Here is a 19046-nt window from a genome sequence, read left to right as displayed (position 1 = left end):
TTAACTTTTACACGCCACCGATATACTATTCCAAACTGCGACTCCAATGCGTTCAGAGTAATGAAGGTTTAGTCCAAGGTGTACAATATGCCCCAAAAACATTAAGTTAAAACATAAGTGCGAAAGTAAAGAAACTTTCTGGACATCAACAAATTTGCTGGGATTGTATTGACTTATTTTATTGAAATGCAATTGCTTACTTACAAAACTTACTTAAAATCATATGTATGCTTTAATATGTAATGAGTAGTCAAGTAAATGGTATTTGTATCTACTCTATTGTGTTTGTGTTTTTTGTCTGCACAGACTTGAACCAAACACACTTACCTTGATATAGTAGCAGTTTTATTCCATTAAACTGCGAATTTACAATATAACATAGATCCATGTGGAATTCCCTTTGATTTAAAGCTCATCGAACAGTAAAGCAACGTTCAACTATCGTATTTTTATTCAAGTAACATTACTCGTGTGATGCTTTGCAAAAAGAAAATCAGAATCTTGTGTGCTCCGATATATAAGAACTGTGCCATATATATTATTAATGAATGGTTTCTTAACCTGTGGTAGGCCTCACAATTAGCGGATCTTACACGCAAAGGCGGCTTAAGGCGAGGGCGAGGGACGCATACCCATTTAGATTTTCCTAAATTCTTTTTTTTCAACAAATAGAGAAATTAAAGCATGTGTCCCTGAAAGTATTTAGTCATTTATAGTTTGTTTTATTAGGATAAGCTGAATTAGTGTGTTTGTTTCTATAGGGGTTTTCAATAATGCCTTTGTGACATTGTAAAAAAAAGTTAAAATTAATAATATGTGAAATAAACACTATCAATACTGTTTTGTACAACAGTATCAACTACAAACAAAGTACACTCCAGCTGCACCAGCAGGACGTCATTAATGTTTATCCATGCAACACATGGGCATATATTTAGACCAAGGACAGAACAGACTACAACGAACCCTAAATAATATCAAAGCGCTGAAGGCCCTGAAGATGTTCGCTATTGCATAATTTAACACGCAATTCATTTTTGAAAATCAATCGCAAGTTTGAAATGAACCTACGCCATTCAACTTTATAAAGTGTGTGTCATAGCGCACGGGTCGAGTTTTGTGTGCACTTTTTATCATCCTTATTATTTCATAGAAATAACGAAGACAAAATAAAAACAACATGCTTTTTGGAAGTTCTGAAAGCATAGAAAGTATGATGAAAATGGTAATGATAACTTAATATAAAGAAAATTTGCAGTCACCATCATATTAAAGGAATATTTTTTTCTAATATCAAATGACTATCTCACCAAGAATATAAATTCATAATGAAAGTTCCGTGTACAAAACTTTTGATTTTTGACACCATATACAAATTCAAAATATACAATAATCTTCGTATCTTGTATATGGAGGAATAAAAGTATATAAACATTGCTGTTTATGCTTTACTTGTTACCCGAGCATTTCACACGGTGTCAACAACGCTAACATAAACATAGGTATAGAGCACTAATGCGCTTTTAGGCATAGCTGTTTCAGTTTTCATCTTAGTGACTTTTACATAACGCCAAAAGACACGCATGAATATTTTCGAATATTTAATAAGCTGATTCGAGATACAACCTCTGAATTTTTGCTACATCACTGCGTAAGTGCTCAATTCAAAGGATGTAGCACTGTTCAGTGTAAGAAATTCCGGACTACTCTCTGTATGCTCAAACGACACAAATTGTGGCCCTGTTACAATTACGCGTTACAATCCATCTCGCAGAATTTCACTTTCGCCTCCAAGATGAGAAGACAATCATTAGCGAAATAGTATAGTGTCACGATAAGAGAAAATCGTTTAATTATCATACCACAATGTTTGCCGTACTTGGTCAGCACGTCTGGAAATCATTCCTTCATTTGTGGATAGGCTGCCATTATTAACAAGTTTGCTATTTTCAATTCAATTTTGTATCAAAAAGCATTGTTCTTAAATGTGGCATTTTCAATTCGCAATGAGATTTGTAATGACCCTCGTCACGCGAAAATGGGTCTTATTCCATATGCGCCCATCATATTAATAGCCCACTCAGCTCTCCCTCCTTCTGGTAAGGAGAAACATAACATATTGAGTGATTTTAAAGCGAACAGCATCGCCTATGGCCTGACTGCGCAAAAGCACATGTTGGGTTTAACAAACGCTTGCCGAAACGCATAAGACCCATTTTCGCATGACGGCGCTATTGACGTGTGATTTAAATGTGTCGAAAGAAAACTGCGATTAAATCAAATATAAACATACGATATATTTCGATAGTGAAGAAAGATAGTCATAACAAGGCATATGAGGACACATATGAAGTGCTCTCCCGTAGTATATTTTTTATTTACTCACACTAATGTGTGGTTTGACAATGCTAACACACATTTCATGCGGTGAATATGCAGCTTACAAGTGAAAAACACAACACAATAGTTTAACTTTTGTTTAATTGTATTTAATCATTTAGAAAAGTAAATTGCTAACTTTATTTTTAAGTCAGCGTATACGCCGACTACATTTTTAAAAGACATTTATTGTTATAAATATATTTAATATAATATATTAAGTTGTTTTCGGTTTTAGCGATTAAAAAGCATTTTCGAGGTTGCCTATAGTATGCCTGTACTAATTGATGAACTCATATCCAACTGTCTATGTATTGAGAACTGTGAATATAAACAAGCTTAACCTTCTACTAACCTTCTACTATTGCATTCGTATTATTATTATAAATTGTTTGTTATATTCGGGATTAGCAATTATGAAACCTTTTTTTTTTGTCTATCGTATCGCTGAAGTTATTGTTGAACTTATGTTCAACGTTTTATAAATTGAGAATATAAATAAGCGTCAACATTTTCCCGAATCTCTCAATTTACGACCTGTACTACGTCATTGAGTTGTATGCGAGAGCGTAACCTATTGCGTTGTTATAACCCGTAAACTTTCCTTTGTTTATCGACAGGCGCATCTTTTAATAGCATCATATCATGAATGCCAAAACACCCGCGAAAAAGAACCACGTGACCAAATAGGACACAAAACGCAAATACCATGCGACTACGACTTTTATTATGTAAGAACGCTCCGCAATTCCTTTGAAGCCGGAGCCTTGTGATTGCTATTACGTAAATAATTGACCTCTAACTGAAGTAAGCAAAGGAAACGCAGCACCTAATTGACCCATTCCTTCTATGTGCGAAGGCAGATTGAATTTTACTAATGTATGGTTTGCCTATTATAACACACATTATACTGCGGTAAATATGCGACTAACAAGTAAAAAACACTATAATTAAACTTTTGTTTTGAATTAAGTTATTTAGAAAACAAAATTTCAAACCTTATTTCAAAACAGCAAGACTACATTTTTTAGAGAATATTATTGTTATATTTAAATGTTTTTTAACAGTTTCAGCGATAATGAAACATCTTTTTATGTTGTCTATCGTATCCCTGTAATAATTGTTGAACTGGTGGTCAACGTATTATTAATTGAGACCTGTGAATATAAACAAGCGTAACCTTATACTGTTGCGTTATTCTCACACGGACTCCCCTTTGTTTATCGCCAGCCTCAGATTTATGAATGAGCTGAGCGAAAATACTACGTCACGCACACGCAACAGAAAGTGGACTATTTTAATCATTCATAAACAATCGCCTCCGCGACATGTACAGTACGATCATTGTTTATTGATTCTTTTCTATAAAACACCGTTCGAAAATATTGAATGTAACACGATAATAATATAATGTTTCCATTTGTGAATACACATAATTGGAGAACTCAAACCTCTTGCATAAATTATACAACTCTTTCTTGCGCGGATACGCAAGCGGGTATTGAACAATCATACCTAGGCCGTATCGACCTGAATTTCACATCAAGCACTTTAGACGGTCGCTAAAGCGACCATCTAAAAACTGGGGTAATCGCATTGGAGTGCTCAATAGAAAACATAGCATCGGAAATTAATAGCCTGTTAAGGGCTTTAGAATGCCACACATAACCAAGATTAACTTAAAAAACATATACGAGTGACTACAACCAAATTGGAAAAAGAAAAAGAGAATTTTTACACGCCTAAATGGCTAAGTAAATTTCAGCCCATGTTACGTGTGTTTCAATTAAAATAGACTTCAGTCGCTTATTTCATGGATTGGTGTGTCTATTTTATTTTTCGATTATCGATTAGCTTTCATTTTGGATTTTGACAATGAAATAAGTTCACACTTACAATGTTGGCCTTCAAAATTTAGTGGACAAGCAGCTTTAACCGTTTTGCGCATTAAAATTGTGACCTTGTTGGGTGCATTGTGCGTTTAGTGGATAGCGTAATAATCGAATTCATTTTACAGTTTAAAGACGTATTAGTTTGTACATGTATATTTCGTTTACAAATACTATTCACAGTATCATCGTCTTCAATTAAACATTGAGTTGGTAATATACATACAAACAGTGTTCTTTTTTTCATTATAATGTTTATTGTGGCATAGATCGTTCCTTTCGATAATCTGTCAAAACTGAAAAAGAGGCTACATGCGTTTTGATGGCAGCCTTAACTGAATGTTGCCGCCCCAATATACGATAACAATTGTAGCCGCACCTGAAACTGTTCGTCTTCAGCCCGATTTCTTCTTTTATCGATCTACAGATGCAGCAGAATTTAGTGCCGGTTTCTTATTGTAAATTATTCATTATTTGCCAACTTATATAGTTTATCATGAATATTTATTGTTTCCAGGAACAATTCGTGTTCAAATATATCTACATGTCAACATGTTACTTTAAGAATTTTAAATGTTATTCATAAGAAGTAAAGACAGGCATATGTCGCATTGAATGTAATTTGGGAGTTATTTCTGTTTTACAGTTACCGGTAAGCACGTCCTTACGACATAAATTGTCCCAGTACTGTTCCAGGGTGCAGAATTACGGAGTTTTCTGGGTTTCATACACGGGCAGGACAGAATGTAAACACACCGTTAAGAACTTTATTTGTGCAAATATCTCAAGGTATTGACATACATTTGCAAAAATCTTTAGTGTTTAAAAGACAGTTTTTCATGCAGTTTGTGCAGATATCTAAGGTAATCATTCAATACGTTTGAAATCGTTGACAAAATTTCACGTTGCGTGAAGAATAACCGTGTACAACGAATGCAAAAGATACCAAATTTTTTAACAAGAACGCAGGCTTATTCAACGAAGAAGTTCTGATATATTTCACATTGCCATAAGCAGCATAAAAACCGTCTTTTATGCAGTAGTTAAAATTCTTAAGAAAAATAATTTTATAAAGTTATTTGAAATAAAGCACCACTTACCGTCGTGTATACATCCATTAAAGTTAAAAGGTGGAACCCCAACCAAAAAGCCACGTGATCCTGCACACTGTGTTCAACAGAACTGAGATTACAAGAGCCTTTTCATAGACAAAACTACAGTCTCCTCAAGTGTTAATGTTGATAGAACAGAAGAACATGATATTCACAAGTTGTATTAAGCTAGCTGAAGTACTTGTCGGAAAGTCGCAGGGCCCATGTGTTTGTTTTCACTTATTTTTGTAGCCAAAGCCACTACAATCCATGCACGGGGTACGGACATAAGCCCCTAGGACAAAAACCCCTTCAAAAAAGTGCACGCTTGGACATTAGCCCACAGGTGTTTTAAAACGTTCAATTTTTTTTTTAAGTAAGCATTTTTATTCCATTTTTTTAATTTCATATGCAAATACAAACAATAAATAGCTTGTGCCACACACGTACATTTTAGTGTGTTTAATTACAATTTCTTTACTATTTTTTTCATTGGAATCTATTTATTTTGCAAACATGTTGCTATCTGACACCATCCAGAAGTCTAAAATTACCTTATAATTAGATACATAATATGTTGTTGTTGCTGTTTAAAAAAACCATTAATTCCATTAATTTAAAAAAGATGAAATTAAATACCTACAAATGAATGTAAAAATAGGTAGGGGCTAATGTCCTAAGGGGCAAATGTCCTAGGGGGCTAATGTCCAAAGGGGCTAATGTCCTAGGGGCTTTAGTCCTAGGGGCTAATGTCCCAGAGGGCTAATGTCCTACACTCTCACATCCACATACTGAATTTCGGCTGTATAGTTTAATAAGAGCGCTGGAGGCACTTAAGTTGTTCGCTATTGCATAATCTTAAATGCAACTCAGTTTTCAAAATTATGTTATAGCTTTTTATATCGCAATTTTGAAATGATTACAACCCAATCAAATTTCAAAGGCCTAATTGATCCACAGTCGCAAATTTGTATTCTATGTTTTATTGGATTGAGTTGTTCAAGCTTTGAAAAAGCTAGTTGCCCTGCATTTTAGCCCAACTGTAACCAACTTTTGAAATTGAGTTTTCTGGGCTTAAATCTACTGGCCCAGACTAACAGGCAACCACTAAACCTGTAAGTTATTCATGATGTAAGATCTGACAGTGTATTGAACTCATTCAATTTGCAAGTCTGAAGACATTTCATGAAGATCAGACAATGTGGCTTCGAGAGTGTTAACAAGTCAAATGTTGACGCCACACGAAGGACAAAGGGCGGTAACAAAAGCTCACCATGGGCACATTGTGCTCAAGTTACCTAAACATCAGAGCAAGTGTATGTCGATGCATAAGTAGACGGTTTATTGGTGATTTTCTGTTGGAAATGATACAGGAATTTAAAGAGCTTGTTAAATAATATATAAAAAACGATTGTATTTGTTACGACCACAGGTATTGACAAGAGATCTATCGCAACCAGTCATTTGTTGTGATTACTTTAAATTAAGTTTTCAGACAATTTAATTATTGTTTCCAATCTTGATGAAACTAGCGCAGAATGACTTGAACATATCTATACCTTCGCGTGCTAAATTAGTCAACCGGGTGAAATCTTTGAAAGCCACAATATAAACCACATTTATGACTTAAGCTTCAAACAACTTGGTTAGAATGTGTACGTCCAAACCCTCGTTACCACGGTAGAGGCCACATTTATGACTCAACCTTCAAGATACTTGTTCAGATTGTCTTGAACATATATAAATGGATTTTGAATCTAGGTCACATACATTCAAAAACTAAGTCACCAAGTCAAATAGGATAAAATTGTTTATCCTGCCACATGCCTTTAAATCAGCCCGATAACCAGGTAACCTAATATCCCAAAAGATATTAGGCTAGATGACCACGTGACCTCGAATATCCGTCAGTCGCTATCCGCGCAAGCGCATGCATTTACTATTTTCTATTAATAAAATATACTTTTTTCTATTAATAAAATACCAAATACATGTAAAAAACTGTTTGTTAAAACATTATTATTTAAACAGCATAATTTCGTCTTTGTGTATTGATTTAATAACGAGTAACTCGATTTCTGTGTGTTTTAACAAGAGGAAGCTAGCCTAAGCGCTTTGCCTGACGTGACGTCACAATGTTTTTTTCGCGCGTGATGTTTACTAATTTAAATATTTAAACACAAACTACTCGAAAACTAGATATTTGAGAAACAGTTTAACGAATGTTGTTAATGTGACAGGATAAATAGAATAATACGTTGGTGACGTAGATGGAGAAGGGTTATCTGGCTCGTCGGAGGATCTTATCGGGTTCGCCTTAAGCTCACCCGATAAATTCCTCCGACTTGCCACATAACCATTCTCCATCCACGTCACCAACCTATTATTCTCTATATCCGCTCTAAACATTAATTTTATGAAACTTTTAAACTCTTTATAAAACTTGGTCAGAATGTTCATCGTGACAATATATATGCCGAGTTCAAATCTGGGCTGCATGTATCCAAAAACAAGGCCAGTGTATTAAGTTGTCGACAATTGTTCTGAAGTTAAACTCAGGTGAGCACTTCAGGTCCATCATGCCCCTCTTGTTTTATATTGACCGTTTCCATCTCAGAAGCAAAGTGAAAATGGCTATTTGCAAACAGCATAAAACCAGAACAGCCTGCGAGTTCTAAAATACCGTATTTTTTTTACAATTATTAGTTTATATTGAATACAATTTTACGTCTGGAATATTACATTACTTAAAAAAAGTTCATATTTTCAGTATATTCGGTAATAAATCGAAAGTGCACCGCGAAAATAGGTGACATAACGATATAATCACTATATATTACGCAAGTAGATTGATCATTTTACATATAAAATATATACAATTCACTACGCATGCACAATTTGCATTCCTGTGTTTGCCATGTGACGATGATGATCAATATACTCAGGCGTATAATTAACTGGTAGTTATCTAGTCGACAAACCCAGTAAAATTTATTACCGAATATACTGAATATGAAAACTACACAACTTTTGTTCAAGTAATGTAATATACCAGTCGTGATATTTTAATCAATATAAACTAATAATTGTAAAAAAAACACGGTATTTTACAACTTTTCTTTTCTTCGTCGTCGTGGTTGACAGTCCTTTTAAAGTATGAGGGAAGCTAGAAGAATAAAAAGTGGGAAATTGATAATAAAATTTAATAAAGAGTAGCACTTAGAACAATACATACAAATCAAAGTTTAAACAACAAACTTTGGCTTCTGACGTTGAGTAAGTTTACAATAACAACTTAATTCTATTACAGTAGACTGAAGTAAATGGATTAAATACAACATAGGTGAATAAAAAGAATATACTACTTAAAAATATAGGTTAATTTAATTTCGATTGAAAATACGCACTATATTCTGTTGAAAATATCATGAAAATGGCCCATACCATATTAACTTGACATCTTGTAACTATTAAACAGAGGGTTTATCAATAATTTGATCAAAATACTATACAAAAATGTGTCACTAAGTTGTCATGCTTTAGCTCCTAATGCCAGCTAATGTGTTGTTATTGCCACAAAATATAAATAAAACATGAATAGCTCTCAACCCAAAATTTACTTGATTTATGAAATATTAATAATGAGTAATTCACTTTGCTTGAAATCCACATGTTTGAATTGCAAAAAAATAACCCATGTCCTCTAAATGACAATTTATTAAATATCTAGCCATCACCCACAATACTACATGAAGAGTGAATGTTCATCAAGAATTGTCCAACTTAATCAGCAAACATGTACCAGTAAAATGGAATTAACTATGGAATTACATGTGAATAAAGAAACATTTATGAATGTCTAATACAAAATTAAAAGGATTGCTGGTCTTTGCAAAGGATGTTGTTTAATCTTGATACTAATAATGCCACTAAATAACAAGGAACAACATTTTTGTCAGACTTTAACATTGTTGTGACCTGCTAGACCCTTGAACAACTGACATCAATTTGCTTAAAATAAAAAGATTAAATATCTGGCATTACGCATTACCATAGTGATGACAACTTTAGATTGTGTACAAAATGGGATCAAATGTAGCACCCAATATAAAGGACTTGACTCTAGTTTCTAATGTATTCTAGTAAAAAAATGAAACTTGATTTTCAAACAAAGAAACTGTAAAGTGTAATAGAAAAGTTGTTAATATGTTTGTAATGAAAATATTGGTTTTATACATTAATGGACTAAGTGAAATGAACAATAACATGAAATAACTATGACATTGGCTTACACTATTAACTACAGCTAATCTAAATGTTATGCTTACTAGTAATTTGTTTTACAGGCCAATGGAGAATGAAAATTGTAGACATGATTGTTCTACGTTGTAAGTATGTATTACAGAGAATACACTGACATCTCTATAAGCCATGTCACTGTATGTATTACAGAGAATACACTGACATCTCTATAAGCCATGTCACTGTATGTATTACAGAGAATACACTGACATCTCTATAAGCCATGTCACTGTTGATCTGCTTTGCACTATTACCTCCAGGAAATATTTCATGTTGATATTAAATTTGTATTACTTCAGAATTCAGAAAATATTCCAATCACAAAATGTAAACACCAAAAATTCCGGTAATAAGCAGATTTATGATATAGTACGCAGCCAAGTTTACTGTTATAAATAAAACTACACAAGACAATTCAAAATCGTCAATTAAGCCATGAAACACTATAACACAATTAAGAGTAAATGAAGTACATGTCAGAAAATAAACAATAACAAAGTCTGATAATAATTATCTTTATAAAAACTCCCATTCTATATATAAATGCATGCAAACAGCATCAAGGACAAAACCTCAAATCACAAAACAATAATTTAACATTTCTGACGCAAAAAGCAAAGCCATTATGAGAAATAAAAAAAAATCATTTAAGTTTAATTTGTATAAAACTTCTAGATTGTAAGTGTAAATGTACAATGAAGAAATGTACATACAGCAACATGAGCAAATATAAAGCACACTTAACAATTGTATCCATCATCACCATTTGTATTTAGTTATTTAATCGTTTAATTCATTTGTGTTCACGTTTTTAAAATAAGCAAATTTATAAAACTGGCCCTTGGGGGCATACTGGTACAAATTGGTCCAAACAAAATAGTGTTTATCAAAAAATGCAATGAACCTGTAAGAAATCAATCAATAGAGAACAATCAAATATAAAAAAGTCACAAACAGTGATTACTCCACAACACATGTTTCAACGAAGACAAATCCACTATATATTCTACAGAGCACATTAAGACAAAGGGCCATAATTCAGCAAAAACATTTTGAGAAAGAATTCCTTTCATAACTGTCATGTACACATCAAGATAACTCAGCTTTAAAGTCTGAGCAAAACCGGCCCAATACCTAGAGGAGTTAAAGTCACAAAGTTCTAGCAAGTATGTATTTCATAGCAGAAAAACAAAGGGGTCATAATTGGGACAGAACTTTTAGGAGTCAAAATTCCTTTAAATATGATCAGCTACACAAAAATATACAACTGTGCAATAGGTTAAACAGGAGTTTTAATTTTGAAAATATATTGAAAAAAAACACGCTTTAATTCTGCCACAGGAGCACCCAAAATTTCTTGCTTAACAGTAATCTACGAGTTAAGATCATTTTACTGTGTAAGTTTCAACAGGATCCACCCATTTCTTAAATTGCAGTTGAAAACACAACATTTTGAGACTTCATATTCTATGAAGAAAAACAAAGGTTCATAAACCTGCAAAAACCCATTCCATCCTCGATTCCTTCCTTAACAATCATCTACATATTAAGGTCGTTCAAAAGTGAAAGTATGAGCAGGAGTTGAATGCACAAGCTTTTGTATTAAAATTACAGACAAGGGCCATTATTGTCCTAAAACTAAGCGCAGCCTAAATTCCTTTTTTAGGAGCATTTAAACAATGTTCACTGTGAAAGCCAATGCACCCAGTAGTAAACAAAGAGTTGAAAATAATAGCTTCGGCATGAGCGTACATAAATACAATTTAACTAACAAGAGCAATGCTAATGTCTCCCAAAATATGGAAGCATAACATAACATTAGTGTAACAAACAAATATTGTAGACATCATGTAACACATCCAACTGATTGATTTCAGTAACAAGATCATTTTTATTTAGATCGTCTATTTGAAGCACTTCACTTTATATTGCACTTCTTTGGGCAATGGCAAATGAACACATGTAAAACAAACAAACTGTTGCCAAAACATAGAGCCTAAAAACTGAATCCACCATATATTCTGCCGTAAACAATGGGCCCAAATTTTGCAAAAGCTGGTTGCATAACATGTATGATCATGTAAATATTCAAGAAATTAGACTGTGAAAAACGAGTACGTTCCAACCATTAGTTGAAAACCTGAAAACAAGCAATTATATTTTAGGACTATATATTCCTTATTGAAAAAAAAGACAAGTCATAATTTTGCCAAAATTGGTCCCAGCCAAAATTCTTTTTTTTAAGATAGTCTAAACTTTACGCTCATTCAAAAATGTGAAAGTTTTAGCATCATCCACACAGTGTTTGAAGAGCTTTACAGGATCATATATTCTTTAATGGAAAAACAGAAAAAGTGCCACAATTCTACCAAAACTCCTTGGTAGTGAAAATTCCTTTCTATACAATACACCACACATTACAGTCATTCAAGTGTTAAAGGGGCCTTTTCACAGATTTTGGCATGTTTTGACGTTTGTCATAAAATGCTTTATATTGATAAATGTGAACATAAGATATAAAAAGCTCCAGTAAAAAATCAAGAATAAAATTTAAAAAAAGAAAAAAAGGTAACCTGCAGCAGGGCTCGAACCACTGACCTCTGGAGTCCTGGAGTAAAAGTAATACCCACTTAGACCACATGGCAATCCTTCCGAACACAATATCTGATGTATTTTATACTTTATATAAGCAATCCTCGTAGTTTCACAGAATATAACGACAACGACAGATCTCTCTGTCATCAGTATTTGTTTCGCGTTGCAACGCTTTATAATTTTTGGGGTTTTAAATCGTCAAAAGATGCATAAAATGGTTATTTTAGAGCATGGTAAATGTTCAGTATTACTGTTTCCTCACAAATTTCATAACTAAAGCGAAAATTTGCGAATCTGAAACAACTTTTTTCAATTTTGTCAATTTACCCAAAAGTGAAAAGGCCCCTTTAACATTTAAGCACGATTCACCAATTAGTAAAAGAGGAGTTCAAAACAAAGGCTTGGGAACATACATACATAAGTACAAACAGATGGACATTTCAAGTGTATTGCTAAATGTCTTAAATTCTGCGAGAGCATTTAAATATACGTTCAAAACTGACAATTATAAAACAATATGCAAAAAGGGTCAAGATACTTTTTCAGTTCAGTATCATATTTCAACTAGAGATTATTTAAATTGGCTATTCAATTGGATATTTATTTACATTTGAAGACATCGTATTATAATAAGCTTTATTATTTTTACACAAAACAAGAGATGTGTTTGTCAGAAACACAATGCCCCCTACTGCGCCGATTTGAAGCCATATATTTGACCTTTGACCTTGACGGATAACCTTGACCTTTCACCACTCAAAAGCTCCATGAGATACACATGCATGCCAAATATCAAGTTGCTATCTTCAATATTGCAAAAGTTATGGGAAATGTAAAAGTTTTCGGACGGACTGATGGACGGACGGAGAGACTGACGGGCAGTTCAACTGCTATATGCCACCCTACAGGGGGCATAAAAAAACATGTGTTGTGCTTTCTCTTGAAGAATACATATTTATAAGAACATGAAACCATAAAAATGTCTTCAAGGATAGAATAACTTGATATGACGACAATATATGAATCATGATTATTGTACAATTGTACTTTTGAAAGGAACCTTGGAATATAAATGGCCCGTGCTCTGTGCAAAAGGGGTTTAATGCATGTGCGCAAAGTGTCGTCAAAGATTAGCATGCTGAGTCCTCACAGGCTAATCAGGGACGACACTTTCTGCCTATACTTGATTTTTGCTAATAAGAGACTTTCTTTAAACAAAAAATATCATAAAAGCGAAAAAGTGTTGTGCCTGATTGGCCTGTGCAGACTGCAAAATGCACAGGCTAATCTGTGACAAGACTTTATGTGTATGCATGAAACATCCTTTTCACAGAGCACGGTTCAATTATATGCTAGATACTTACTAATTGAAAAATTATATTTACAAGAGGGCCATAATGACCATGATGACAATAGCTCATTTTTTTTCTTCAAAAAATAGATGAGCTAACAAGATAAAAATGATGGCGAAAATAAATCACAAACAAATCCACACAACCGTAATATCATCAGCGTGACTATGTCATTTCCATTTCTGAGCATTTCTATGCAACAAAATCATCAGAATTTACATGGATAAAAGATGGCAGAAACCTAGGAAAATGCATTCAGCAATTAAGACTTGTTGAGATAAAAATCATACTCTGCATTGGTCTATGTGCATTAGGATTGCAGACATGAACAAATGGAATATTATTATGTCTGATTCGCAGTATATTGAAGGATATTTACCTTTTCAGTGCAAAATAATAAAATTGTTCACCAAAGTATTATATAAAAGTATAATAACTTTGTTGTATTATGCAACAAAATAAATTGTCATATAACAATTCAGATAACAAAAATGTTTTACTGTCAATGTACATGTACTTTTGTACTTCTTGCAAAAGAAAAAAAAAACTACTTATTTTCAAAAGAAAAAAAAACACTACTTATTTTCAATCTTATGTAAATTGCTTCGGTCTCACAAAATACAGTGATATAATGGTTTGGACACTTTGCTAAATCCACTTATCCTGACATTATGGAAGGGACATGTTGGGAAAGATGGATAAGATATAGCTATATGCAGTTGTAGGAACTTTTACATGATAATGTAGAATGAAAACATTATTTGAAATAAAAACGATTTTTTTTTATAAAAAAAAGAAAATTAAGAATTTTGAATCATGTTATATGATCTACAGTTTATAGATTCATTTGTATATCATGCCATCACTTTTGTATATTTCCTTTTCAGGACATGTTGCACGTAGCATTTATTATAAAAGAATATAAACCAATGAAACTGATATAAGACAAATGCCTTTCATAATATCTACAATGAAAATTTCACATAAATATTAAATTAGAATATGAATATAACAGTTTAAAGTTGCCATCTCAATTTCATTTGGTACTATGAACTTTAACTTGAATTCCCAATTAAACCCCCATGTCCTACCTAGGAGATTTTCTGATTCATGAAACACATTAAGCAAAGAATAATTTATGCAAAAGAACAATAACATGCAATAATTCATAGCAATAATATAATATACATGATACGAACAGAGAACGAAAATACTTCTTTTCGACTGTTGAGATATGTTTCAATGGAGATTAAATACAATCTGGCCACAGTTACTCCCAATTGGGATGATACAGCTTGTGAAATAGCTTTGTCGTCTTCACATCTGTATATATATAGAATGTAATGCACAGATCTAGGATGCAGCTGAACGCGGAATGACAGAAGACAAAACGAAATGGTCATATGGTTGTACTTCTTCACTGTGGAGACATCTATATGACCCCAGCTGCAGACCAGAAACATAATATTATTATCTCTGGGTTTAGACTCATACCCGTAATTACAGAAATAAACATGTTTGAAAATTAAGAAAAATGATAAAACAAGACTATTGCCATGCAATATATGTCCCCTACTAGCTCCACCATTTTTAGAAATTCCACCATTGTCAGAATTTCTTTATTTTTTAAAATATATTTGTTTCCATAGCAACCAGAATTGTTGACGAAGGAACAATATGAAATAACATGCATACTGTCCATATTGCCATCTATCCATCTTTCAAGTTTCATGAAAAAATATGAAGAACTTTTAAAGTTATTGCAGGATCCAGAAAACTACCATTTTCAGCAGTATTTCTAGTCTATTTGTTGCCATAGCAACCAGAATTTTTGATGTAGGAACGTAGGAACAAAATGAAATGACGTGCATAATGTCCATATTGCCATCAATCCATTTTTCAAGTTTCATAAAATAATGTGAACAACTTTTAAAGTTATTGCAGGATCCAGAAAAGTGTGACAGACAGACAGACAGACAGACAGACAGACAGACAAAAACCATAAGTCCCCTCCAGTGAAACCGGTAGGGGACAAAAATATTTGCATGTAACATTTGCATGTGTATCATCCTTAGCAAAACAAATTCCAGTGTACAAATATCACAGAAAAGAAATTTGGACGCCAAAAAGCATATAAATAGACTTAAGTTAGTGTAATATTCCATGAACAGACAGCAATACTTTGTAATATTAGCCAAAGATGAATTTACAATCCTGTGGCTGCAGAAACACTGAAGAAATCCCCGTCAAATATGGCCCTGATTTATATTATCATAATCTTGATACCACTGACACAATCAGTGTAGCCAACAGTTATAAGCTAAATAGAATCTTTGAGGTTCTTCACGTCTAAAACTCCCCTTTTTAAATTAGGTCTTGAGCTGTCATAATGGATTTATCCCTACAATTTTCCAAAGACATAAATGCTTCCTGTGAAAAGGGGGTTTCATGCATGTGCGTAGTGTCGTCCCACAGGCTAATCAGTAAGACACTTTGCTCTTTAACTGTTTGTTCGCTAAGAAGAGACTTTCTTTAAAAAAAAAAATTAAAAGGGTAAAATGTTGTCCCTGATTAGCCTAAGACGACAGAACAGGCTAATCTGGGATGACATTTCATTCACAAGCATCAAATCCACTTTTTACAGAGCAGGCTCCAAATGAATGTTTCACAGGCAAAAACAGCCTACTCTCAATGAAGAAAGAGGTTTTCAAGCTTAAAACTGTGACCTCTTTGGAGAGCAAACGAGCTAAAAGTTGATTTTAAAGCAAGTCCCCTTACCCTGCTTGTTCTTCTGTATAAGGGTGTGCACCTCTTCATAGATCATCTCCTTAAGTCTTTCCTTAGGAAGGTCATCCAATTCCATCTCGAAGGTGAATGGCTCCTCAGCAACAGGCTAAAATACGTGCAATTAAGCTGAATGGTTGCACTACACTAACACTAATTTTGTATTAAAAGGTCACACACAATCAGATATACAAGAAATAACCTTCAGCATCACCAGCAAGTAAAAATCTCTTGATACACCATACATTCCTGTATGTATGGCAAGATTTATTGTAAAACAACAAGATTTTACACAAATGCACAAGACAAGACAAACAAGTACTCAACAAACAAACCAATAATATAAACAAGAGCACCGCATAACGGGTGCTTGGCTGCGAAAGCTTGTCAAAAAAATACTTTTTTATTTTTTTCGGTCACAGTGACCTTGACCTTTGACCTAGTGACCCAAAATTGGGTGTGGCGTGTAGAACTCATCAAGGTGCATCTACATATGAAGTTTCAAAGTTGTACGTGGAAGCACTTTGATTTTAGAGCCTATATTAAAGTTTTATATTAGAGGTCACAGTGACCTGGACCTTGGACCTAGTGACCCAAAAATGGGTGTGATGTGTAGAACTCATCAAGGTGCATGTACATTTGAAGTTTCAAAGTTGTAGGTGGAAGCACTTTGATTTTAGAGCGAATGTTAAGGTTTATGTTAAAGTTTTATATTAGAGGTCACAGTGACCTTGACCTTTAACCTTGTGACCCAAAAATGGGTGTGGTGTGTAGAAATCATCAAGGTGCATCTACATATGAAGTTTCAAAGTTGTAGGTGGAAGCACTTTGATTTTAGAGCCTATCTTAAAAGTTTTATTTAAGAGGTCAAAGTGACCTTGACCGTTGACCTAGTGACCCAAAAATGGGTGTGGCCTGTAGAACTCATCAAGGTGCATCTACATATGAAGTTTCAAAGTTGTAGGTGGAAGCACTTTGATTTTAGAGCCAATGCTAAGGTTTATGTTAAAGTTTTATATTAGAGGTCACAGTGACCTTGACCGTTGACCTAGTGACCCAAAAGTGGGAGTGGCGTGTAGAACTCATCAAGGTGCATATATGAAGTTTCAAAGTTGAAGGTGGAAGCACTTTGATTTTAGAGCTTTTGTTAAAGTTTTATATTAGAGGTCACAGTGACCTTGACCTTTGACCTAGTGACCCAAAAATGGGTGTGACGTGTAGAACTCATCAAGGTGCATCTACATATGAAGTTTCAAAGTTGTAGGTGATAGCGCTTTGATTTTAGAGCCAATGTTAAGGTTTTAGCACAACGCCTACGGTGGACGGCTGACGACAAGCTGGCTATGACAATACCTTGGGTTTTCTCAGAAAACAGCCGAGCTAAAAGTCGGTCATTGTATGGGTATGATCATTACAAAGCCTTGGGGTTTTAAACTATCTTGTGTCTGAAATAGCATATGTCTACCACTTAAAACTCTACGTTGTCACACATCATGATTTCTGTCAAGTTGAAAACATCTAGAGAAAAAGTGAACAAATAATTCTTAACATAAACTTAAGTGTACAGACTGATCGATGGACAGGAGAGATTTCCATAGGTGAAACCAGTACACCTACCTCTACCTTGTTGCAAGGGGTGGGTGATTGTGCATATGAGTGCAACAGACTTGTGGTATATACCTCAAAAACATGAATGCATTATTATTCTTGGTGTAGGCGGGCTAATTTGTCTATCTATATCAACTGATGTCATCTATTACATATGTAGAAGAAACACAGTACTTGCCTTGTAAGAGGGACTGTTACTAAGTTCTTTTCAGGGTACCGGCCCGCCAAATCTTTTTATCCACAGCCATGATTGTCATCTATTTCAAATCGGACATCATATGATACATACCTTGTTATCAGGATGATCCCGATCACTGTACTTATCCAAGTTCTGGCCTGCCAAACTGTGTATCCATAGCAATCGTTGAGCTTTGTTACATATAAGACATTGCAAAAATACTGTATTTGCCTCGTCAGAAAGATTGTTTTTTAGAATTGATCAAGGTACGGGCACAGAAATCGGCGTATTCATAGCAATTGATTATGAGATTTATTGCTTTATTACTGGCCATAGACTACCACATTACATACCTCGTCAGCAGGGTCATAGTACTGTTCCAGGTAGGGATGCGCCAAAGCCTCCTCAACAGTGATGCGGCGCTGTGGGTTAAAGGTCAACATCTTGTCAAGCAGGTCAAGGGCTGAAAGCACACGGCAGAAGTGCTAGCTGTGTTACCTTAGCCAGGTTGTGCATTGAAAGTGGGTGAGGTTTTTATGCGTTTTCAAGAAATGTGGAAATTTTCAGGGACGTGCAAGTATTTAAACTATCAAATATTACAACATTACTTCTTGGTTTTATGATAATATTCTTAATCTTACTTTCAAGACAGATTGTTGTTTGTGTTAACGTGTAAACAAGAGGGCCAAGATGGCCCTAGTTCGCTCACCTGAGAGGAGTCGGTTCATTCAATCTTTACCAAATGTCAAACTTAACCTAGATATTGTCCAGACAAACATCCTGGTCAAGTTTCATCATTATTTCATCTGCGAGTCATGATCAATGTACCTATGAAGTTTCATGATCCTAGGCGTAAGCATTCTTGAGT

General features: G+C 34.1%; 2 protein-coding genes across 3 annotated transcripts in view; both read right to left on the bottom strand.

Annotated features, from left to right (window-relative positions):
• LOC127835293 (sulfotransferase 1A1-like) overlaps positions 1–19046 on the bottom strand; it is a 368467-nt gene that overhangs the window by 132535 nt on the left and 216886 nt on the right. The gene's annotated exons all lie outside the window — the stretch shown is intronic.
• LOC127835283 (mitogen-activated protein kinase 1-like) overlaps positions 8549–19046 on the bottom strand; it is a 54082-nt gene continuing 43584 nt past the window's right edge. For both annotated transcript variants that reach the window (XM_052361643.1, XM_052361635.1), the window contains exons 7-9: positions 18532–18641; positions 16387–16501; positions 8549–15054 (exon numbers count right to left, since the gene is read on the bottom strand). In XM_052361643.1, the coding sequence (XP_052217603.1) occupies positions 15041–15054; positions 16387–16501; positions 18532–18641 (239 nt within the window). In that variant the 3' untranslated portion in view covers positions 8549–15040. The remainder of the gene's footprint in view (positions 15055–16386; positions 16502–18531; positions 18642–19046) is intronic.

The sequence above is a fragment of the Dreissena polymorpha genome, chromosome 1, assembly GCF_020536995.1.
Source record: "Dreissena polymorpha isolate Duluth1 chromosome 1, UMN_Dpol_1.0, whole genome shotgun sequence".
In the NCBI taxonomy this organism is placed as follows: domain Eukaryota; kingdom Metazoa; phylum Mollusca; class Bivalvia; order Myida; family Dreissenidae; genus Dreissena; species Dreissena polymorpha.
The sequence above is the reverse complement of the archived record's forward strand: the minus strand, read 5'-3'. Positions and strand labels throughout refer to the sequence as shown.